This window comes from Schistosoma haematobium, chromosome ZW (assembly GCF_000699445.3).
Source record: "Schistosoma haematobium chromosome ZW, whole genome shotgun sequence".
Classification (NCBI taxonomy): Eukaryota; Metazoa; Platyhelminthes; class Trematoda; order Strigeidida; family Schistosomatidae; genus Schistosoma; species Schistosoma haematobium.
This window is the reverse complement of record NC_067195.1, coordinates 40,587,826-40,614,522: the sequence shown is the minus strand read 5'-3', so window position 1 is coordinate 40,614,522 and position 26,697 is coordinate 40,587,826. Positions and strand designations below refer to the sequence as shown.

At 32.3% G+C, this 26,697-nt stretch overlaps 1 protein-coding gene across 1 annotated transcript in view; it reads right to left on the bottom strand.

Annotated features, from left to right (window-relative positions):
• Positions 1 to 1,541: 1,541 nt before the first annotated feature.
• The window catches only part of MS3_00003553 (uncharacterized protein), a 56,347-nt gene continuing 31,191 nt past the window's right edge, over positions 1,542 to 26,697 (bottom strand). The window contains exons 4-16 of the mRNA XM_051211378.1: positions 24,138 to 24,289; positions 20,862 to 20,973; positions 19,754 to 19,923; positions 17,419 to 18,016; positions 16,708 to 16,789; positions 15,116 to 15,386; positions 13,309 to 13,379; positions 12,027 to 12,315; positions 10,837 to 11,073; positions 9,477 to 9,655; positions 8,028 to 8,172; positions 5,455 to 5,915; positions 1,542 to 2,679 (exon numbers count right to left, since the gene is read on the bottom strand). Coding sequence (XP_051071433.1) covers positions 5,466 to 5,915; positions 8,028 to 8,172; positions 9,477 to 9,655; positions 10,837 to 11,073; positions 12,027 to 12,315; positions 13,309 to 13,379; positions 15,116 to 15,386; positions 16,708 to 16,789; positions 17,419 to 18,016; positions 19,754 to 19,923; positions 20,862 to 20,973; positions 24,138 to 24,289 — 2,756 coding nt within the window. The 3' untranslated portion in view covers positions 1,542 to 2,679; positions 5,455 to 5,465. The remainder of the gene's footprint in view (positions 2,680 to 5,454; positions 5,916 to 8,027; positions 8,173 to 9,476; positions 9,656 to 10,836; positions 11,074 to 12,026; positions 12,316 to 13,308; positions 13,380 to 15,115; positions 15,387 to 16,707; positions 16,790 to 17,418; positions 18,017 to 19,753; positions 19,924 to 20,861; positions 20,974 to 24,137; positions 24,290 to 26,697) is intronic.

The window sequence follows — 26,697 nt, the reverse complement described above, 5'->3', positions numbered from 1 at the left end:
TTGGTACTGATTTATAAGAGCTTCTTGAAAGACTAACCGAGTGTATACTGATTATGATGAAAGTAAACTATAGAATACTATAGCTAAGGTCGTCGTGTTTTATGTGTAGATGATAAGTAGTGGATGGAATCAAGATTCAAATATATATATATATATATATATATATATATATATATATATGGCTTCTTTGCAGAATAACAGTCAGTTAAATTGCATCTAAAATTTACGACGACGTTGAACAAGTTTATATATTGTGATAAAGGTTATGTATAACAAACTATTCACTGCGTGTTGACAGGTTTTTTCATATTTGCAGCAACACTGAAAGAAAGAGCAGTAATACTGATGGGTGTAAATGTAAGTGTTACATCCGACACGGGTTAGCAGTTACCCACTGAAGACAATATATGATCGGGCAATGTCGTAGATTGGTTGAAGTTAGACATTACGATCGTTGGATCCCGTCTCAGTGGTCTAGAGGTTAGGCATTCACGCACGGGACCGTGGATGCGCACTTCTGAGGAGTCCCATACTAGGACGAAACGGCCGCGTAGTGCTTCTAGATTTTCAATGGTGGTATAAGATTGATCGATTCATTATTTCAATAAAAACTCAATAATCTCTCCAACCCTCTACTGATAATCCCGTTTAACTTGAAAAACTTCAAATTAAATCGGCAATATCAGTTCATGCTATCTTCAATAACCGTCAAGTAGAAATTAGAAATATTAAAATAATGCAAAAGGGCTTTTCCAACTACAAAGAAAGGTGAGTAGCTGAAGCTTCCCATATATTGCTAAATCCTAATACCCTCAATTAGAAAGAAAGACTTAACATCCACCCGACTTTGATCATATGTTCGAGGTACCATGTATGATTCCGTTCACAACTCACACCATTGGGACATAAAAATTCAACTCTATCCTGTGATATCACATATGTTACATTTTTCACCCATTAACACACACATACGCAAATACGCAACCATGTTTCTTATAGATCACCTTGATCAGAGTGACATGATATTGACTTGATCAAACTTATTTTTTTGATTGATCGTACTATTTATTTTTGCTTTGCTCCTTTGTACTATTTAAACTTGGGTCAATTTAACTTGTTTATTTATTCTCTGAAGACGTGGCTTATACTGAGCCATGAAGCGCCAGAAAATTCGATTTTTCTACTCACTTGGGTATCACATGTTAGTCGAAAATGTGTATGAAAACATTTCGTACCATCTAATTATTTGAACTAGTTATTCGGTAGTCTCAACTGAACTAGAAATTTTGTGATTCAACTAGAATGTGTTCTGTTAAATCTAATTTAAGAGTCAAATAAAAAGCAGATACTAAAATAATACACTCTAATGACGCCAACAGCTATCAATATAAATTTGATTATTAAACTGATTGTTTTTGGGAAAGCAAATATTGATGATTCAGCTGTAAGAAATATCCAGAACTTCAAATACTGAATTTCTTGAGTTTAAAATAGAAGCCAGAAATAAGCTTATAGAATAAACAATGTTGATACATTTCTGGCCCTATACCAATGAATGTCAAGGAAAGACTTCTATACATATATAACAGTTTGCATTATGAAATAAACATGGAAAAATTGCAGCTACTATCAAGAGCTTTACTTTTTACCCCATTACTATGAATGATGAAACAGTAATAAGAGAAGATTAATGAATGACTGATGGCTATTTTATTCAAATAAATAATGTCACAATTCCAGTGATAGATAAATTAATAATTAGTTGAACAGCATAATTGTTCTATTTTACTCAATACAATTATTGTGAATGTTCATTATAAGGAAACGAAATAAAGTTCAGATAAACCATCATTATTTCCATCTGGGATATGATTATACAATTGTGTTCTCTTGTATGATAGAATAAAGAAGAAATAATAAATTGTTTTCAATATGAATAAGAAATTTATAAATAATTAAATAAAAACAAGAATCTTTCACATATATTCACTTTCATAACATTTTGTTCAACATCTTTCTGTTAATTAATCAAATCTATTTAATACGAGTTGAATAGTGCTGATTTCGATCTAGTGATTAGAATAAACGAAAACAAGAGGTAGTTTGTTTATTTTGTAGTTGATATCTACTTTTTCGTTGTTGTTGCAAACAATAGCATCATTATCTCCTCTGTGGAACTTTATAAATTTTAGGTAAACTATTAAGCGATAAATAGGAGAATGAGTGTACCAAAAAAAATATATATATAAAGTATAAATGGTGGTGGAAGTGAATTCTTTTTTTTACGTACAACAAACATAATTGAAAGCATAAACGACTGCTTGTTTACATGGAGAAAACAATTACATTTACATTGACAATCTTTAATCAACATTACAAATGATTAACAATGAACGATAAAAACAGAGAGTAAGTTAAATGAAATAAGATAAGAAACAGCAAAAAAAGATTTCTGCCCTTCTTCTGCTAAGCTTGAGATGAAATATGAATCAAAAATTTTCAAGATTCGCTTGTTTGTTGCTCATGATATGGATTTGTATTTTCTGCCTTTTTTGTTTAAAATCAAAAAAATGTTCATTTCTATGAAGCATTACTCGAATATGATTGTATAATAATCAATTATTTTGTCCTATTTTATATACATATATATTCAATTTGATCACAATAACTGCTGAATACCTGAAATCGAATAGACCAGTATACTTAGTGGTTAAATGTATCGAAAAATATAAGAACTACAAAATACCATATTATTGAGTAGATAAACTATCATTCTTCTTGATGAACGATAGTCAACAGTCGACCATATGTTCTCATCTGGAAAGTTCACAAATAATAAGCTTATAAAGTTCGAAGGTGCTGAGTAAAGTATCCATATTTAATGGTTTGTACATCTATCGTAAAACGAAATGATTGCTATATTTTATTTATTCAGGCGTGTATATCTATGAGCGACAAGATATTAATGACGGTATAGTTGTTGAATATTATCACATTTATTATTGACAAGAACATTATGTATCTATTATTTTTTATTAGATGAGCCTTTATATTTTAAATTTATGTACATGATTTTTTTACGCTGTCATCGAGATTGTTTTCACCGCTAGGAGCTTTAAGAATAAAGCTAAATATTTGTACTTGGTTTCTTCGTATATCATTACTATTTGCAATAGCTCATTCCGACTAATGATGAAACGTATTTTTAAATGTATAGAATATCTGTGATTTTCGATCTTAAAATGGAATAGAATTTAAAGACTGTCTATCGAAATAGATAGTCTTTTTATTTGTATAGAACTTTAAACAATCTTACCAGTTTCAAAAAGTGCTTTAAGTCTCAGTCTAATGCAAATTAGTGAAGCAGTTGAGAAATTTTAAATACATTATCATAGTACATGTACAAGGAATGAAAACTCTTCGTTTAGATAATTTGAAAATAGTTGCCATGTTGTTTAACTTAAACGAATAGAGCTCATGATTAAAAAAAACTGCTAGATGAGAAACGATAACTATTTAATCAGTCAACACTTCAGTGTTTAGGTTCTTAGGGTTTGGTTCAGGAAACTTCATGGCTCACAACGTAGAAAATGTGAAAATATCTATGTTGATTCATCGAAATAGTACTTCATTGAGTACGAAAGTATATACATAGATATATGTTGATAATCGCATGATATCGTAAGCTGGCCAAAGTTAAAAATCCAAATATGTGGTCATAAATTTTATTTGATACGTTAACTGGTTTATACAAATAGCCGCATTGTAAGTAAATACACGAAATTAAACTAATCATTGAAAGTAACTTTATTACACATGATCTTTCAATAACAGTTTTGATTAACGTATTCCAAGCAAATTAAAATTAAAATCAGCTGTCTTCAAATCATTCTTATATCTTATAAATGCATTTTATGTTAGCTACTTTAGTAAAGCGGAACATATAATTGTCAAATCGTTTTTCATTAGACTATGTTTCGTTCAATTTGCTGTTGTTTCATTTCCATTGAATGATAATATGCAACAGACATAAACGTTTAGAGACACGCATAATTACGACTTATTTCGACAAAAAATTTAGTCAAAACCGTTGATAGAAAGTCATATTTCACAAGTGCAGCACTCTTAACCCGATGTAGTGGGGTTTATGTAAATATTACTTGTGTAGTTCTATTGTATAATTTCATTAAACCAATAAATATCTGAAGGGTTTTGTGGATATTATAGTAATTTCGATGGTTGAGATCATGAGTCAATTGAAGCTAGACCACCATGGAAAACCTAGCTTCAATTGACTCATGATCTCAGCCATTGAAATTACTATAATATCCACAAAACCCTTCAGATATGAATCAACATATGCTCACTAGTGACTGGCTTTAAGGGGTATTTCCTGGAATTCTAGTGAGAAGCAGTGATCAGTGGAGTTCAACTAGGTTCTGTTGTGAGATAGTAACTCACTGAAACCATTGTTGGATGTATCGCTCAATTTCGTGGGTTGGTTGAAGTTAACATTAATACCGTTGGATGTCGGCTCATTAGTCTAGTGATTAAGTGCTCATGCGCGAGACTGATAGGTCCTGGGTTTGAATCTCGTGAGGCGAGGTCGTGGATGCGCACTGCTGAGGAGTCCCACGGAACGGCCGTCCAGTGCTCCCAGGTTTTCAATGATGGTCTAGCTTCAATTGACTCATGATCTCAACCATTGAAAATCAATAAATATCTGTTTGAAAATTCCTATCATGTTTTGATAAATAACTGCCTAATTTAATTATATTTCTACAAGTGTATGATAACAGGTTCCGATCAAGCAATGGAATTCTTGAAAATGTTATCTCACTGTAATTTGTAGATATATTGTGTTGTGCGCTATTGATGTCGATAGTATGTATCATCAATCGAAAGTGAAATGCCTGGAGGCAGAAGGTTAAGAAGACCGAAGAAATAAGGACGAGAACAGTGAATGATTGATGTGGAAACGAAAAAACAATGAAGTCTGAGACAATTGTCTGATATTTCGCAAATGAAGTATTTACTGTATGGTTCTCAGATTTTACTAAGATATTCTGTAATTTTGTGTTTAAATACATTCGATTGTACCTACTTTTGTTCTCGTTCACTACAATATTAGCTATAATCCAGCAATTTTTAGGAAATGACAAAACGTAGGTGTATAACACCAATCAATCATATATCTTGAAGTTATCAGTGATTTAAATATAGCAATACATGACGGTCTGTTAGAATATCGTATCATTCAATGAAAACTAAGAATTTAAAACTAATATCCAAGAAAACCAGCCAACTATAAAATTAGGAGTTAAATAACCCTAAATAGAATTATTCAGCTTGAATATTTAAACTGTGGTATGTATTTGGTTAGGCAGGCAATAAGTATATATAATTGTTTAAAGAACGTGGATAAAAATTGATTGAAATTGAATAATTACTTACTGTTTCGCTAACTAAGGATTAGTTGTAGCTGGAATGTTTGAAGTAACGTTAGTTCTGAAATGTTTAGTGTGTTCATTTGACGAATATGATAATGGTGAGATCGATGATGACTGTAAACCAGCGTATTCATAATTATCTACAATTGTAGTTGTTGTTATAATTTTATCGTTTAAAAGGTCTAGAAAATCTTTGGATTTATTTGAAGTTTTAGCAGCTGATGGAGTCATAGAATGGAATTGTGGTAATTGTAATGTTCTTTGTGGTACTGAAGTGCTAGGTTGTGATGAACCGCAGGTAGATGTGATGACTGTAAAGCATAATTCAGGATCTGAGTATAAATATGCATCCGATCCGCTGTCCGAGTGATTTGTATGTTGTGATGAATGATTTGATGACAATCTGTTCACATTTACTGAATTATGACCAAAAAACTCAGTTTTATCATCAGCTGATAAGGTCTGCTATAAAAATTAAAAGTGAAAACGGGGAAAACCTGACTAGCTCACTGAAAAGTTTTGAAATCAACTACGAATCCATTAATTGAATTGATAAAAAAAAGATCAAAAAGTAATGTATACCTTAATTACTGTTCAAATTTCATTCACTGTAACATTCATGACTGTTCAATAGGTACTCATTGAACGACTACATTAAACAATCAAACATATATCCATTGAAATGATTTGGTTAAGTAAAACGCCCAAGAAGTTTAACAATACAATGATACTGACTAACAGATTATGAATACGCTTCGTGTTAATAAATCTTAGAGCTCTTTAACTTTTGTACTAAATAATATTATGAGAAGTGAATAAGGATATTGTGAGCATCATTCTCTAAATCTGATGTGATTATCTCCTATAAATTAGGTTTGGGGTAGATTATTTTTATGATAGTTAAAGTGATACTTTTATAATACCTTAAAGAGTAGAAAAGCCGAATTTTTTTTTCGTAGATCGTTTATAGCAAAAAAGTAAGTAGCTTTTCCAATTTAACACCACCTTAAATAGTGCAAGAAATAAATCAGGTCAAGTACTTACTACACATTTAACCAGTTTAGTCAGATTAAATTTAAATAGTTTTATTTCGAAGGCTTTCAATGAATAAAGTCATGAGAAATCTTTATGATCATCAAAATGAAACTTATAATATTTTAGGATTACTTTATCATTCAGAGAATTGTGTTGGGAGCATATATTCAACTAGAACTTTTCTTTTAAATTGTTGGACAAAGAGATAAAGTATCTACTGATCTTGTATTTCTTTTTTCCCAAGGAAAGATCTTTGTTAATTTCAAAGAATTCTCATGTAACTTTGTATTAACTGCATTATTAGACCAATAATCATTAGATATATCCACGGGTTATACCTTATTTATGAATTATTCAGATTTAGAACAACACATTTGAGAGAACAGTATTTCTCATGAGGCTTTAATTTAATATCTAGTAATATTGTGATGAGTATCTGAAAAATATTAAATCAATCAGGGTAATTTATGAGTCAATTAGAATAACGAAGTAGATTATATAGTTAAACGTAATAAGTAAAAATTACAAATTCATAGTGATATGACAGGTATATTGATTCTGATAGAAATAATAAAATCAATCAATTTTATTAGGAATTTTAGAGCAGCTAATATTACTTTATCTTTTCTTAGTCTACCGGTAATCTTTACTGAAACCAAGGACAAGTAACTTGATTTTGACTTATCAATATGTATCTACAAATTCAGCTGCTCCTGCGGAGACAGCTATAATATGCGTACCGTCAGATAATTTAACCATCGAGTGAATGAATATCTTCCTGATTCGCTTCGAAATAGTCGGACGAATATTTTACAGTTCCATTTTATCACACATGGGCGACAAAGTTCATATGGTTCATAAAATGAAGCTGTATACTTTCGCAGTTTCACAATGGGCTTCGATCTTATCTTTTAAAAAGAACAGAAGCTATTGGAATCAACCAAGAGCCCTAGCAATGTGCTCTGAGGAAATTTGTAGTTCCTTTGTCCGATTCTTGACCGAATATGTCTTTACAAATAGGTTTACTTAAAACCAATGTTATTTTCCATCTCCTTTACTCGTTTGTTTTTCTTCAACCACTTATAAATATTCTCAACTATTAAATTATTTGCACACATTATATAATTTTAACAATTTTTATTGAATGTCATTTGAATAACTAATTTTTCCGAGTTTTCTGAGTTGATGCATGTACTAAAATATTAATTCAGGCTTTCATTATTTCTATGAGAACTAGTATACCTGTCATATCACTATGAATTTGTAATTTTTACTTATTACGTTTAACTATATAATCTACTTCGTTATTCTAATTGACTCATAAATTACCCTGATTGATTTAATATCTTTCAGATACTCATCGCAATATTACTAGATATTAGAGCAAAGCCTCATGAGAATCTAACTGAAAACAATATTATTTTTTTATACGTAATATTCTAATTTTCACAGAGGGACTTTTCCATAAGTTGCGATAATAGTGTTATGGAGTTTCTTAGTAATTTTTTTAGAACATTATCAGAAAATTATCATATAACTTACTCCTATATCGGGTCTTCGCCCACCGAAATGCACTCTTAATGATTTTGATGCTCCAATTTGTGGATTTGTCCCTTTATATAATAAATCTTTGTACTTTTCAATCACAGTATCTGATGGTCGTTGTTGACCAAGTTCAGGCGAATGTCTATAAAATTAAGTATGAAACGATAAAGTACAGAATACAATGGTTGAATAGGGGAAGTTTACTATGCTATTTGTTGAAATACATTCATCTGTGATTTTCAGGTGCTCAAGTCTCCCTAATATGTTAAAGATCGGAAAATAATCATTAAATTATTAAGTGAAACTTATAAGACATCAAAATACCTAATATTACTCTTTTGTCTATAAGTCGTCCTAATGGTGTCTGAAAAATATGTTGGTGGGATGACTCAAGATGAGAAGTAAGGGAAGATCATATCTAAAAGGCGACCTTGTTGGAAACAGATATTTTGATATGGAATTTCGTTAGCGTTTAAAGTTATAAATATAATCCTAATGAAAATTACATGTGCAACTTCTAATCAAGCAGGGCATCATGTGAAGAAGAATTTAAAATAGACTTCACGTTTTAACAGTTTATGATCTTATCTTTCAACAATTTTCCTCTTTTTCAGGTGGATATAGAAACAGCAAGATGTTTTTGATCTTTTGACAGCTGGCTTAATTAATTATTTATTATTACAACACCTGTTTCACGATTTCAATGTTGACTAGGTATTCAATAAACTTTTCATTCACAAACGAAAAACATCCCAAGTCTTAGTCGACATAAAATTAGCACTTACAGAAAAAATATTTCAGTGTGATAAAGTATATATAGGACACGCTATCTGTGTATGAAGTCATCAGTGTTTAACTTCACGCTGTATATACTTCAAATAATGTGATATACGCTTCCGAGGAGTGGTAGGAATGAAACCAGCACTAACTGGTCACCCAGTTGGTGCTACTGAAAATTAGAGCAAACCAATCAGTTTTAACAATGTATTCATTAAGTGCTTCAAAATAATAATCTGAAAACACTGCTGAAGGGTAGTTACTTCAAATGTTGATTACTTATAAATGTAATAATCCGAATGATATAAATCCTACTTCTCAGGTTGCAGTCCTTAATGGTAGGTCAGTTAGAGGTTATTATGCAAAATAAAATTCTAAGATATCTAAAATTCACTGTCAGAAGAGTAAGGTCGACTGAAATAAATTGTATATGAGAGTATTTTGGCGAAAAAATTAAGGTTGCAGCACAGTACTTAGGATATATGATTAACAAGTTTCTTTCATGATACATATCATAATGTCCTCGTAACTTTTATGTAAGTCTAATTACCAATTGCGAGAGAATGATAAAAATATTTAAATAAATTTTTTTGGGATATTTCATTACGAATTGTTGTGTGATGTAAAACAATCACCTACTACCTAAAAACATCAAAACATTTTCAGTACCTGTACGGAATAGATGAAGGTGAGTGTAATTCATGCTTTTTATCATCAGGAAATTTAAAATTCCATTGTCCGCCTTTTTCTTCAATCGTAATTGTTTTTAAAGGGGAAAATATTTTACTCATATTATCCGAGGAACCGGGTTTCGGATGAACACCATTCGTTCTATCATGCCTACTTTCCTGAAATGAAAATTTTGTAATATTTATCTAGAGAAAATGACAAATTATTTTTTAATAGTTCGCATAAACAAAGTGATCTCAAACTGCTTACATTCATTTATATATGATTTAAATGACCACTGAACAATGAGGATAGGTTTTAACTCTTCCAATTTATATTGGTGCATGTTGATAAAGTAATTTTTGTTGGTACAAGTGGATGAAAAAATTTCTTGTATACAAGTAAATGTAGTCTTCATGTACAGTGAATTAATCTGATGATTAGTAACAAGTTCAAGTTCGCTAATGAAATAAACATCTTATTTCATCCAGTTAGCTTCCATTACAGATCTGAACAAAGCGAGAGCAACAATATTTGCAGAATACAGTGAACAGATTGTATTTAAATTGAAGCGATTTACACATTACTAGAGGCTATAATCGCACACCAAATACCTATTTAGAATATTGGTGTTTAGTTAGAAGTGTAATTATACTTCAGAAGACTGCCTTTTGATCACTCAGAATAAACCGTTTACCGAGGCTGATGATACCATCTTTGGGTTAGAAAAATTTTTGAACTAAAAAGTAGAACTTCCACATAATAAATATGGGAATAACTTGGGTGATTAGAATTTTGTATTATGATTACTGATTACAAATGTGTTTCGAAGACTGGCAGTAACGCTGAGTTTTAGACTTTCTGAAAATTAGTGTGCCACATACCTTAGAAAATAGTATACTAGTAATTTCAAATTTTCTATGCACTTTTTCTCTTTTGGACCTGGAGCTTAAATTAACAAACCTTGGTAATGTACTGAAAAATTACTAATAAGAGGAAATATTATGTAGGCAACACACCTTACTGCTGTCTTTCAAACAAAATTATTAATTTTGGCATCCTAACACTTCCATGTGAGATAAAAACTTCCACCTTCATAATAGTTTTCATACATTGTTTCAATACATGAAACAAAATTTGACACGACCTACTTTTAAAAATGGCTGGTTTGTCTTGGAATTACAAGAGACACGTTTTTTTCTAGTGTTGATTATTAATAAACATTAATAAAAAATGGGTATCATTTTCTAAAAAATACAACTGTTGTTTGAAAACCCTTCAATTTAGTGTAAATTCCATTCAACAACTATTACATGTAAGCCAAGGAGTTAGGACACAGCAATAGCAAATATCAACTCACTGCAGAGAAATTGTCTTGATAACTTCTTCCAACTGATGGGTCACATAAACTTGTACTTCGTCTTGGTGGATAATCTGGAACTTTTTGATTTAGTCGGGAATTGTGGCCTGCTCGGCGAATATCATTTAGATCAAGTAACGCTGAAGGATTATTGTCACGTGCATTAGTAGCTCCTGTACTGACAGATAAAAGTCTTACTAATGCTTCCAACTGTAACATCAAATCTGTTCGACTACGCTAAATGTACAATGAGAAGAAAAATTTATTCTGTATAAAATAGGTTAACTTTACCTTTAAAATTATCATTCACATCTACTGTGGTGTATGCTATTTAGGCTAACAGATATCAGTAGTATGTAGCAGCAATCGGGAATGAAATGCCTACCAGCATAAGACTGATTTGAATAAAACAGGAAGGGAAACAGAGAGCAAGCGTAGTAACAACAGAATCGGAAGAACCATAAAGTGTGTAAAGGACAGCTGAAGGAAGATGTGGAAATATTGTATTTGGTGTATGGTTTTGATAGTTTACTTGGGCACTGTTTTAGTTTACAGCACCTGAGTTTTCGAGCACAACACTACTAGTGTTCATGGATACATCAAAACAAACTTGAAGAATTTTAAAAGTGAACAACATTTGCATGATACAATTTATCAGATTCACTGTAATGGTTTACACTAACAACTTACACACAATATGATAAAATCCCACTCGCAACTTACATATGTGGGACAATTTCGATAGAATTATATAAAACAGATATGTTTTTGCTGTCATGTAAAGGTAATGAGACAAGCTGCCATATAATGATCGGTGAATTGTATACTGATGGGCATCCTAGTTAAGCGTTTGGATGTTACTGTTGTTTTCAGATTTTTGGTGAAAGTTCATTGAAAATCAGTTATAAATATACTTTTGCGTTTCAGAGAGGTAAATTTTATCAACCACTGAACTAGTGGGCTATTTCGTCCTGGTTTGGTGTTTTCCAATAACCACGATCCTACCAGGGGAAGGATTTAGGTCTCTTATTCTTCATGGTATCAGGACTTATTTTTCATGAGTTAAAATGATTTTAAAAATTTCTATAATATAAAACGGACCACAAATTCGTAATATTCTTATGCATTTCCGTTTAGAAGCACTTTTTAAATGTGAGTTTCGAATCTTTAGCTCTGAGGAAATTAATTACCTGAAGATTACTCATTCTCAACTCCAGTTCATCTTTTCTTTGGCGAAGCGCCTGTAGATCAGCAACCAAACGAGGATTTTCTGAATTCACTGAATTGCCAACTCCGGAGGCCAATAAATTATCTGTTTTTAAGTACTGTTTTAAATTTGTCGGACTAAGTGTACCAGCAACTTCGTCACAAACATCTTGTAGCTCAGAAGAATCATGTTTGAGGGAACCAGCAGCAGCAATAAATGCTGCTTGTTTTTGTTGTTCAACTCGTAATCGTTCAATCTCTTTTAGTATTTTTCTAATTTAATGGAAGGAAACACAAATGTCACCATGAAACATTTTCCCGAATAAAATTATTGTCAAGGACTAAAGTTTTATATATATATATATATATATATATATATATATATCATTTGTCTACGTTGCAAAAAATATATTGTTTATTTGACTGACAGGTCATAAACTTAACAACTGGCTTCTGCTCTGTTGGTAAAGGTTTAGGCAACTAGGAACAATGTCTTACTTATTCCAAAAACTGTACAAAAATTCTTATCTATCAATCTCTTTACAATTTGATTAACACCAACTGGAGTTCAACCTAAACCACATAGTAATTTTCAACAAATAAATAGAATTTAAAAAGAAATAATAACCGTGGTTGTAATGTGAAATCTTTATAATATAATAGGTTCTGTTATTCATACAAGAATTCCATACATTTTAAAATCAAATATCATATACTAAGTTTATCTATATCTTTTTAATATGCGACATCACTACAATGATAGAATTTAACATAATGTCGTCATGCTTGGGTAATTTATTAAGTGAAAACCAAGTTTAGCACCTTGTAAACCACAGATTATCGAGAAGTGTACTAAATAAAAGTAGTGATGGAATCAATCTGATGTTTAGAAAATCAAATAGATGAAAGTATGTAACGGACCCAAAGTCGTCATTGAAGCGAATAGTGTTAAACACTTCAGTCATTTTTTGACGAAATTACAAGTTGAAGTGTCTGGATAGTCAACGATGAGTCCTTTTGTGCTTGATCATAAATTTCTTGTTTGTTATCCCTTCAAGAACAAATGAACAAATGTTGTAGTTCAAGGTTGAGCCGATAAACATATTTTAAATCAATGAGTCGCTGAGTTCCATTTCTTGTAAAAGTTATATTCAAATGGATGAATGGATGAGTAAATATCGTAATATATTAAAGCTAATTGCATAATAATTGTTATTAGTTTTATACGTAGACACGTCTTGTATCGTTATTCACTCTATAGCTCACCTGTTTTTTTCTTGTAGTTGAGCGATTAATTGTTTTTGAGTTTGTGTTGACTCAACAAAATCACCGAATTTCTGGAACAAAATGAAAACAAAAACAGCCAGCTAATAAATACTTTTTATTGTATGAATCTTATTTATCACTGAGATAAGTCCCTGTATTAAAATATCCAATAAAAATATTTGATATCGATTACACTTTATTTGATCACTTAATTTTCCTAAGCACAATTCAGTTAATGGAGAATTTCTTATTGTCACGTTGAACTAACCCATCCTTGTCATCTTTATAAACATATTTATTGAAAATATAATCTCAAAACTAGATAAGCTTAACGGTAGATGGGCAGTTATGATTACTGATATTTTAAGTAGTTCATTTCAAAGTATCCAAAGTTCATGGTTAGAAAAATTTCTATTGATTTTAACCTATGAACCTTTTATCTAAATTTAATCCTCAACAAAATATCAAAATATTCATGTTAGTTCCCTAAAGTTAATGTCTTCGTATTCTCAGTGTTCGACTGAAGGAGATTATCCGTATTTTTTATCTATTAAAAAATACATGAGTTTCTTGTTTTTCGAACACACCTTTCAATTAGAATAATCTTTTATTCTCAGGATCTACAGTTATAATTCCATAATTATTAAATTACATTAAACAAAACATTAACGTAGGCATATAGGCAAAACAAATACTGATGCAGCTAGTGATGAGCTAGTATATGTGCATTTAGAAAATTAAATACTCCTTTGGGGGGGATATTGACCGTACTCATAATTCCTCATCCTTGAGCTCTCGTCAACACGTACTAAGATGGTTAGGGAAAGAAGTCATGAAATATTTTGAAAATACACTAGTTCCCCATCTGATTGACTATGAAGAGTTTTATACTTTCTCACGTGACAATTCTTTTTATTTATAATTATACATGCTTTATTGTTATTTTATACGATATACTTATTAATAATTTTTGTTATTGTCGTTACGCCACAATAATTCCAATTTCGTATTAATAGTCTTGATCTGTTAATTCAAACTGATCATCAACTTAAAGGCATCGCAATGTTTCTGCATAAATGGAGACTCGAACTTAGTATCTACTTCTAATGTCGACTCCTTATGCATTCAACTACTTAGCCGAAATAGTCACTAATCTATTTAAAATACTTGAAAGTGTTTGTAAGGATTTTTATAATCCTATTTATGAACACTCAGAATTGAATTATGATCAGTCAGTGTAGGTATGTTAGTCGTAAGTGGATGTCTCAATACAACCTACATTTGCCTCCCAAAATACAAATACACTTGTAACAAACATATCATGTTTGGGGATGTACTCTGGACGCATATATGACAAAGGAGATTCACCAAAATTGGGTCCTGAATATTGTTAACGGGTTATTACAAACTTTTATGAATAGACTTTTAATCATAATTATTTTTGTGCTAATTTTTCATTTATCTGCATGTGATTGTGCTAACTTATTCCCAATTGTATTTCCATTTAGTAACAGCTCACTCACAGTCTTATGTCAATAATTCAGTTACGTGAATAGCTTTTGGTCAGTCACGAAAAATCATATGTCTATCGACCTTCTGTCCATCATTTAATCCACCCGTAAAAGTACTCATCGTAATGAAACCTTAAAACTGACTTCTATAACAACGACAACCAATCATTTTTACACATAAAATCACGACTTGGTCTTAATTAAAAATTCAAAGAAGGTTATTTTTATGCCCCATTTTTAAAAGCTTACAAATATAAACAGGGATTTAATTTTATTTCTTTAAAGTGTTTGCTTACATCGAATTCTTGGTTTAACGCTGAAGCAGCAGCTAACTGAGCAGCATATCTAGCAATTAAATTATGTTCTTCATTAGATTTTTGATCAAGATTGCGCGTTTTCAACGAGAAACTAGCTCCCATGCTTGAATTATTCAAATTATCGCTATTAATCACAGATACTATGGGAGTAGATTGTATAGCTGGCTGTCCAGTTGTTGTAGTAGCTAACTGATATTTTTGATTACCACCAATTGAATAAATGTCTGTGGTAGGTTGAGAATAACATGATCTATACAAAAGATAGTTATGCAGAAGAATTTATTTCATTAATATAAAGAATGTAAGTGGATTGTTTATGATCACCAACTAGTCATGATGGAAGTATAACTGCATAAAGTTTATTTTCAGCATTACAATTGAACATAGATTATTGTTCATAGGGGATTCGGTGTCTTAGGTTAACTAATATAGTTAGCTTTTAAGAAATTTATACTGTTTGAATATAGTTTTGTCACAATTTGGTAGGAGCAAAACACAAGTTCATATAAGACTTTGAAAAGTTAAAGTTAAAGATGAATCTTGAAATTCTAACTATCGCAATTACTTCACACAATTACGGAGAATAAAATGATCAGAACTTAGAAGAGAAGGCCGTTAGCGAGTTGACTCACTTAATGAAACCAAATATCGAGGAGTATCGAAACGGGAAAGGAAGTTAACTAGGTTTTGGTGAACTAGAGATGAAAGAAAGGTGTAGTAGCATAAGTTGAAATTATCATTTCTAACTAAAATAGAACCCCTCATAGCAGTCTCAGCAAATTCAATGAATTCATCAACGAAAACAGATAGTACGGAACGAATGCAGCCCAAGATCACAAAAATGTTGGTGATATCAATGTATTTATTCATTTGTTTTGCATATCACTTAACGTTGCACGATGTACAAAGGTATTTTGAAAACCAAAAACATGTACAGTTAAATTGACACTAGCACATATTTGCAAACATAGCTGCATTTCCACGTACTTCTGTTATTGAAATGAATCCGACAATAACTTAAGAATATGTAGTGATACTAAATTATCATCGTAAAATTATTTGACAAGGATTCTAGAATTGCAATTACAATAAAGCTAATATACAAGTTTGGGGGTAAGAGAAGTCGGGAAATAATTTATTTGACTTATGATGCGTGCGCGACTAGAACTAGGTACTTCAGGAATGGATTTCTGGCCAACTGTCATTGTTTTTATGAATGTTCCCAATTGAATTTCATTTTATAGAATGATAGGTTCTAATCTATTGATATAAATGCATGGATAGATAGTACGGTTATCTGACAGAATTCCTTGGATAAATTGAACACAAAAATAGGTATCTCATTGAAATATTCTAATGGTTAGAAAAACAGACAACCCAGGTTTCCAAGTATGTCACCAATATTGAGGTCAAATAGTTCCTTTAAACTGACCTTAATATAGCTTACATAATAGTTTCAGTTGTCATATTCCGTTCAAATTTATGTATAATGTTTTCGTAGAAACTGGGTAAAAATAAAGTATAGAGTCACAACTGTGATAGGAAATATTATAGTAACATCTCGTACTTACATAGGTAATGGTTGATGATTTGCTCCTGACAGATTGGGCATGTGTGAACCAGGAGGTACATCAGAATATAAAATACTGTGTCCTGAAATAAATTAAAGGAAACTGAGACGTTATATTAGCACTTATAATGTTTGATTGTGAGTATTCCTTATTTTTATACTTTATCGTTTTGGTCATCGAAATCCCAATAAGACTGAGTAATCATGGTGCTGTAAATGAGTCGAAAATGTTATCTAAAAGAGTGATTTGACTTAAAAGTAGTTAGGTCTGTGAAATTTCACTGCCTAAACCAAAGTAGGTGGAGTGTGTTTCGAACCTGACAATCACTGAATGAACGTCAAGTATTTTAATTAATAAGTAAAATATTCATGACTGGAAATAATCTTAGCCAATATCCTTGAAATAACATCCATATAATTTATTTTAATGAAAGTCTATAGAGCGAAATTTTGGTCAGGAAAACGAAAGTACAATTACATTTTACATACCATTGTGTTCATCAGTTTCATCTAACTGTGGTAATATGTACATAAGTCATAGCAAAAAATATTACATTTTCATTTCACATATATCTCCTTTGGTTATTTTTAGTTAATTTATAATTTATTCTGCAATTAATAGACTCGAAAGCAGATAAAGATTAACATATAGTTTGTCATCTCAAGTAGTAATAATTTTACAGAGCGTAAATTAAGTAAAAGTGTAGCTTACCGGCTCTTGTATAGTCTGCAGTAATCATGTCTTGTTGTTGCATTACATTTGTATAGCAGGTAACGGCCACTAAATTTCGTGCAACACCACTCGATCCTTGATTCGATTCGTTCAAACTGTTAGGGGAAGGTTGAACTTGTACAGGTTGGGGAGGTACATATGTGAGATTAGGTAAGTTAGTATTCGGTCGAGTTGCTAAAAATAAAGGATTGAGCTGTTGCAAGCGCCGATTTGGCAATGGACTACAAATAGTATTCACTGGTGCCATGAATCTCTGATTTGAAACAGGTTGGCTTGGATGACATACAGCAGAAATACCCGTTGCAATGTCGTTCGATACAGAAGATGGTTGTACAGCTGAAGCAATGCCGTTTACGCAAGAAATAATGCCGGTTGGTACAGAAGGGTCTGAATTCCATTCGAATATAGATCCTACATGAGGACGACGAGCAACATTCATGCCATAAAATTTCTGACGTTCACTGAAGCTACTTGTGAAAGATGTAGTAACAACATTTGATGTTGTGGAGTTATTAATGGCCCGTCCAAATTGAAACGATTTTCTCAAAGAATGTCCAAACTGACGGGAATGAGATTTCTGAAATAGAATTAGTTGCAAAGTTACAGAATAATGTTGCTAAATCTTCAATGAACTACTACAGTGTTCCATAAATTCCACTTGGTTAGTACATGCGATGGGTGAGGATGAACTCCACTCTTGTTGGCAGTTTTGACCTTGGACCTGACAACCGATTAAAACGAAGCGGGAATTCTCATTTACACTATCTAAATGAATGATGGAGGGCATGTTTTGTTGTCTGTCATCTTTGCTGACTTATGTGTGAAATGTAAAGTATCCTACGACGAAAATACCGCATGTTAAGTGTAGTTAAGTCAGTCATGATGGGAAAAATTATAACCTAGCAACGGTCATACCTCGAACTAATTCTATAATAGAAGTTATTCCAAAATATGTACAGCTCAGTGACTGAATAAACGAAAACATAACCATAATTACTAACTACGATACCTTAGATGACTTGAAAAAATGGAGTTTATCCCCAGCCCAAGCGATAAATAAAATACAAGCTAAGCAATCCTTGCATGTATGGAAAATAACTGGGCGTAGTCGTCAGGAGATCTATCTACCTTGAAATGATTTTTATCTATTGATGGGGGTTGATTGAAGAGCATTAACTAGCGCTTGATTAAAAGAAGTTGGCTCATATGCTTTCTCCATTGCGCATCATTTTGCGTCGCTCTCTTTTCGCTCCGTTCGCTCCGTTCGCTCTGTTTCTCTGGTTGTCTCTTCTGAGCAACGATTGTACAAAACATACGAGTTCAAAACTTCATTCTCGCGTTTGACTTATTTAATTCCGTTATTCACCAACGCGATTCAAGTCGATGATTATATACGAGAATAGCCAGAATGTATATTTCGTCAGCAATCATTCGATAACGATCATTTGTCCGATCTAACTTGAGTCAGACATACGGTCACAAAAAGATCACGACCCTATCTAAGCTGGAAAAGCGTTGAAAACGGAAGTACTTGATAGCCGTTTTGTTCCTGTAACGAGGAATCGAACCCCAAACATTTTATTTCGTGCGCCAGCGCTTAAAGTCTAGACCAGTGAGTCGAAACTCAGTGGTGCGCAAGTCTTACTTCAATCAGTTGACGATATGCTTGTGGTTATACGTATCTTACCATACACATTTCAGTAAATCAAAGAAAAAAATAACAGTAATTGTTCTACTATGTTATTTTCACTTGTTAATGAGATTTGTGTTCCTTATCTGTAGGTACACAAATATGATAAACCAGAACGATCCGAATTGTCTGTTGATTCGTTCAAACTCGATAAGTACCAATGTTTATTATTTGAGGTTAAAAGGTGCTGTTAATTAGCAAACATTATATAGATGAGTGGATTGCAAGAAACATTCATGATTATTGTTTGTATTGCACGATTTAAAAGTTCTTACTCAGAAGTTATTACATCTCGTATACCATGGTTTTCATTTTCAGATTGACCAATTAAATATAGTTCATTCTGCATACATTGGAAACTCAGGTACAAATTCCTCTTTTAGTTAACTTATTGTTGTAGTTTTAAAACAGAATATTCTACTATATTAGCATCCATAATATACCGATAACATACACCAAACGTTCCAATTTCCTAAATTACCTTATAAAGATCTGTATTAGAATATTTTAAGTTTGTTTTTTATTTCTATTCATTCAGAACAATATCTTTCCAGTAAACATGAGAGTAAAGTGTTGCATATAATAATGATCTGTAATGAACTATATATATTGGAAATTGCTTACTGAAGCAGCACTATATTCTTTCACATCATGTGCATTTGTATGCTGATCTGTGGTTACGCCAATCCAAAAACAATCTTGACACAAATTATAGTGAGGACATCGAGTACATTTGTAGCGTAGACCGCAAATCGGTTCACGTTTGCAACCCTCACATCGTACGTTATGTCGGACTATAATGAAATAGCATTAAAAAAGCTAGTTAAATAAATTTTAGCATTTCCTAATTAGTCAAGTTTTTATAACTAAAATAAGTCATTGTGTCACTGAATAAAAATAAAGAGAATTCAGAGAAAACTGTCCTTTTCGACGAAAGCATTTACTTAAGCTGTGCATTTGTGTCTATATCTTTATGGTATGTATATGTTTTTAATTGTCTGAGATCCAAGTTTGAATTTATTCAGTGAAATATCACTCACATTTAAAGAATACTGAAATCACAGTTTATTGGAGTATTAGGTTGAAAACAAAGATGTATATACCAATAAATACACATTTCATGATATCAAATAACGTATTTGATCAAATGTACTAAAAGAAAATGTTGAATATGTTTGATATTGATAAATAACTTTCACCTTCTGATCGAATAACGGTTGGTACATTTGAATGGATACATTAAGCGGTGAATTTTTAAAAAATGTATACTATTTTCGTAGTAAATTTGAAACATTGTAAATCACTAAAAACTGGATAGATGTTTCTCTTTATTTAGCGAAAGTTTGTATTAAATGACATTTGTGAATAAAGTAGATCTCAGCAAACATTAAGTTAATTAGTAACTAACAGCTCATTTCTTGTATACCTTGGTTTATAACCACTAGTCATATGGCACACTTTGTATTGTACCTACTATACGGTTCATGAGAAAAACCAAATTATTTTTAATCGGTATGATATCAATTCCTAGACAGACAGTTATGTAATCATTTTTTCTGTTTCGATGGTTTATTATATATATATGTTAAATTACTCTAAATACTATTGTACAACTTTAAAAAATGATATTGCCAACAAGAACCTTGTGTTCATTGATTTATCCTAATTTTTTCGAATGACACAACAGGTTTATTTCGTTAATTTTCCGGAAAATATTCAATACACCACTTACCACTCGCCACACTGATTAACCGGTGAAAAATCGTAAGCCATACTAATATTTGTGGTCCTTGATCCGATAGCATACGATCCAGAAATTCTTCAAGGACTACGTTTTTAGAACGCTTTTAAAATAAAAATCAAACAGTACACAATCGAATCAACAGGACAAAAACATTTTTAAAATTCATTTTTGTGTGATCCTTAACTAGAGAAACATTTTACTGAATCTAAAATATATATAATATATATATATAATAAAAAATATTTTTGGAAGCAAAGAAACTTTAAAGATTTCGGGGAAGAAGCGACCTGTAGTGTCGGCCATTATGCCTACCTTATCCTAGCTTTCGGACGGGCCAATCTATTCATTCTACTTGAGTCACATTTTGACTTTGTTAATTATTCTTTTATCAACCTTGACTGTTTTTATGTAAGCGTATGTGTGTACACTTCTTACCCTACTCACCACATGTCTGTAGATTATTCTTGTGTGACTATAAATATTGATTGTCGCGTGATTAAATTGAGTTGGTTTACGAGCCTCCTCCACCGCACGTTGTTTCGCTCTCTCCTCTTCGCTCCCTTCGTTACGTCTCTGACTATCTGTTCCGATCAATGATTATACAAAATATATTTATTGGAAAATCCATTCTCGTATTTGACTTATTTAATTTCGTTATTCACTAACGCGATCTAAGTCGATAATCATACACGAGGATTGACGATATGTATATCTCAATAGCAATCAGAAACAATCTCACTGGAGTCAGATCCCGGGTCATTAAAGACCACACTTTTCCCAGCAAATCAATATTTGACATCTAATCACGTTATTGGCAGGTCACTTCTGATGCATTTAAAGAAATACATATAATTACGCCTAATAATTAACTGCTTGTGATAAAACTGAAAGTTTGGACATTCTAGTTGGTTGTTTCATTTCAGTCGTGAGATTTTGTGGATGATTACTATTAAGATTCAGTAATAAAAATGAATATTTGACCACGAAATCTTCTGACATGATTTAAAGGGAAAATATATTGTTTTCCACCTTTTCTAGGCATGTAATGTGTCTACAAGTAAAAAACAATAGGAAAAATACAATTTTTAAAGCTTTGTGTTGTATATAAGAAATATTTACTAAACTCTCTTTACCTCAACTGTCTACTTCTCTTATTTGGCTTTTGTTTCACACAACTTTAGTCATTATCATTACTGTTAATCTATTTAAATAATACATGATAAATGTCCCCTTCAGTTTTCATAAATAACTCTGAAATAAGCGTGATCAGCGAACGCATCGCTTATCAACTAACTGACTTGCAGGATAACGTACATAATATTTCTTTGTTTTCTTTTTTCTAAAGAACGTGCGTCGCTGAACATTATTTATTATCAGTATGGGATTGTGGGGAATTCTGAATTTCACTGAAATCCTGAACCGATCATTGTTAGACCACTATCGAAGACCTGGAAGCACTGAACAGCTATTTCATCCTGTATTTGACTCCTCAGCAGTTTTCATCCACAATCCGAAACGCGGGATTCGAACACAGGATCATCGGTCTCGCGCGAACGCTTAACCTCTAAACTACTAACAGTGTTTCATTTAGGGATGTTCTTTGTGGGTGTTATTATCAATTCTGATCTACATTATACCATTTATTTTGTCATGTAAATGACATCGATACAATTTACACTCAGTCTAAAACATTGTTAACTTAAACACTAGATTATTTCAGTGATTTCGTAAAGAAACTACCACTTCTTATTTTTAGTAACTTAATGGAAGGTTATTTATGATGTATTCAGAAAAATAATTTATGTTATATAAAATAAACGAAAATGTGATAAGACGACTGCTTGTATGTTGAAATGTATTTGATGACTTTGCTCAACAGTACATTCTCACAAATTTAAAACACTTTCAGAAGTTATATAGATGTCTTTTTGAAAGCACTTTTGACCGGCTCTGTTGGGAATAAACTTATTATCATGATGTGTAACATAGTGTTTTAAAAATAATCTACCTTAGTAAAGGCTTTTAATATGAGAAACTTTTAAAATTGATCTTAAAGAGGAAAGGATTGGGGAGCCAATCTTCGATTTCTCGAGAAAACGCACTGTGAAGAAAAAATGAATTACCCTCTCAGGTAAGCCGAGAGTAATTCTTGTTGCTGCAACTACCATATATATATCAATGACCAATCTGAAGTTTGAAAATTCAGAATGAGATAAATGACAGTCAAAATCTAAAAAAATGGTCATCCATAAATCACTTGGTGTAAACAGAATGTTTATTAATCTTGAACTTTCATACCCATTATTCCATGAAGTAAAACTTGGCTTACTAAAGTATCTATTCAATACATTTAAGCGTATTTGGACTCTATATGGAATATTTATCAAACTCATGACTGACAAGTAATTACTATACAAAAGCCTACTGAAGTTTCTCAAAGTAGAACTCATGTGACATACATACTCTTTAACTTTTAGCATTCAGAGAAAAAGTGACTAAATCCCGACAACATACAGAGAAAAAAAGATGTTTTATTCCTAAATGGAGACAAAACACAAATACACGACCGAACGCATTGCCACCGCAAGGACGAATACATAATTTTATATAGACTTTTCAAACATATTGTAATGCATCTATTAATTAACTTGTTATAACAAATATACAAAGGAGTAATTGAAATATATAGCAGAAATGCCTTCAATCAAGTTAAAATCACTACATCAGATAACTTCGGTGGATAAAAGCCGGTGATTGTATTACCAAACACAAATTCAATACAGGTGGTAGTAGAAACTCCGAAACGGATCTAGAATATTGACACAGAAACTGTCAAGGAACAATTCAAGATATATCGAAGCCTTAATCATTTGAAAAGTTTCTGGTTGCTTATTTATTTAGATTTTTTTCTATTGCAACAGTGTAGTGAAAAGTTTTTATTCTTCCACACTAAAATGTCTAGATATTTTTTCCAACAATCACAGTTTATTTACTAAAGCTACATCGGCTTGTTGAGAATTTGACGATGCTAATTGTTCATCCATTCACGATGAGAATTTTCCTTAAGCATTATCATTTTAACGATTAGATTGAACTAGATTTTGCTATCATATATATGACGAAAAATCTTTGAATGACATTAAGCACTAAGGTAAATATAAATTCAAAAGCTACTCCTACAGCTATTCAAATATCATAAAGAACAATGAATCACTTCATATTTGAATATCCAAGAACGTTACTACAAATTCGACTGAAACATACCCCAGTAAACATTGTTTGTGAAGCTTGTGGCGTGTAGTAGAAATTTGTGCCTTCGAAAACACTTATAGGTAATTTGAGTAAATCTTGAAGATAAGCCTCGAATTTCGAGAAAATTAATGCACCAGAGGGATCGGACAAAAGAGTGAAGTGATCTGAAAAAGAAAGTGAATAACTTAAAATTTCATGTTAAACAGTAACATTTATAGTAATCGGTCAAAACCTTTGACGTAACGATTAATAATTGTAGAAGTTGTAGGTTTTATGGAAGAAATATCCGCAAAAAGATGATAACAACACGTCTCTAATAATTGAATAACATCTGACATTTACTGTTTCATCACCACATGATTCATATGAGATTACAACATAATATGGCGATAATCTATCCTGATATTTTTAATCATTTGATAAATGGCAATGAAACACAGCTCTAAAGGCTTAAAAATTTAAAGTGTGGCGATGACTGTATTGATAATAACAAACAATATGTCGAATAGCAGATACGACCACCACGTAAAGTCAATTGGTTTTATGTTCAAAATTTTATGGAGTCACAAATTAGTCCAACTTTCACAACTTTGATAATATATATATATATATCAGCACAGTGCAGAAACCGGATGGATCATTCAAACAGTTACGGAAATGAAGAGATACAATTTGACTACCATCAGATTAAGCAAAACGCATTCCATCCAGTCTCAATAGAAAATATACTGTTGTACTCTGACCATGAAGAACAAAACGCCTTGCACATACAGGGAGTTGGGTCGACGTTTTCAAACAAGCATGAAAAGCACTTATAAGATGAGAATCATCAAAGCATTCCTCAAAACAAAGGAGGAGGGGATTACAATGAATGTCGGCGAACGCTACTCTCCCATCAATGACAGCAGTGAAGATGACAAGGATCAGTTTTATGAGAGGCTGCAGTCAATCTTAGAGAACTGCCAATGCAAAGACCTGGCAATTCTGATGATGGTGAACCTGAACATCAATGTCGGTATGGATAACACTGTGTCTGAAGATATCATGGAGCGACATGAACTGGGAGAAAGAGGAGGAGAATGGTGAGGGACTGGCAAAGCTATGTGCTATCAACGACATTGTTGTAAGTGGCACTATTTTAACTAAATGACACATATACAAGTTAGATGAGTTTCACTGGACCACAATACGTAGAAGCACGTTCACAAAAGACAAGCGAAAATACGTGGAAGATCTAGCAATAACAGCAAAAAAAGCTGCATGGGACAACTGTGAGATACAACGAAGAAACTAGTAGGGAAATATGTTTATCACTAAACATCAACTTCCTTGACTATGAGAAATCATTTGACAATGTGGATAGGTGGACCTCATGGAATCTTCCTCGACATTAGGGTGCACATGAGAACATCGTTAACATCAAAGGGAATTCATAAGACGGATTACACTGTAAAGCCGTCTATGAAGGGCAGCTCACAGATGCATTTCAAGTGAAGATCGGTGTCACACAAGGCTGCTTACTCTTGCCCTTTCGCTTCATTGTGGTGGTTGACTGGATTATGAAGACCATCGTATCTTAGAGGAAGCACAGAATACAATCGACAGCCTGCATGCAATTAGACGATCTGGACTTCGCAGATGACCCGATCCTTCTATCCTATATACAATAACAAGTGTAGGTGAAGACAGCCAGTTTGGCAGAAGCCTCTGAAACAATAGGCCTGTATAAACACGATAGCAATACAGAGAGGACCAACGGAATCACACTTAGTGGAGTTGCTCTGGAAGAGGTGGAAGGTTTTACATACCTGGGGAGAATCATTTAAGAACAAGGAGGATCTGATGCAGATGAGGAGGCACGGATCGGTAAAGCAAGAACAGTATTCCTATAACTGAAAAACATATACAATACAAACCTATTGTTAGCCAGCACCAAAGTCAGAATGTTCAATATAAGCGTCAAAACAGTTCTGTTGTACAGAGCTGAAACTTTGAGAACTACTACAACGATCATTAAAAAAGGTTCAGGTATTTATAAACAGCTATATATGCAAGATACTTCATATCCGTTGATCAGGAACCGTCAACAACAGTCTACTGTGTCAGCGAAAAAACCAGCTTCCATCTGAACAAGAAATAAAGAAAAAAAGCTGCAGGTAGAAATAATCAAACTAACTCACAAAGCTCTATCATGGGATTCTCAATGCAAAAGGAAAAGAGGTAGACCAAAGTACATAGTGCGGCGGGAATTGGAAGCAGAAATCAAAAGAATTAACAGCACTTGACAACACCTGGGAAGGAGGGTCCAAGAGAGATTTTGTTGGAGAATCCTGGACGTCACCCTATGCATCATGATGATTGACAGACATAAGTGCTTAAAAAGACATGTGGATTCTTACATATAACTTTCGTTGCTCTAACATATATGGATAATGAATAGTATAGTAAAAGAGGCAACCAACCAATGACCTTCCAAATGGGAAATACAGTCTGAAGGTAAGAGTAGGCGCCTTTGGCGCAAAAGCGAGAAACTCAAATCTCCAAAATAAAATTACAAAAATAAGTCGGTTAT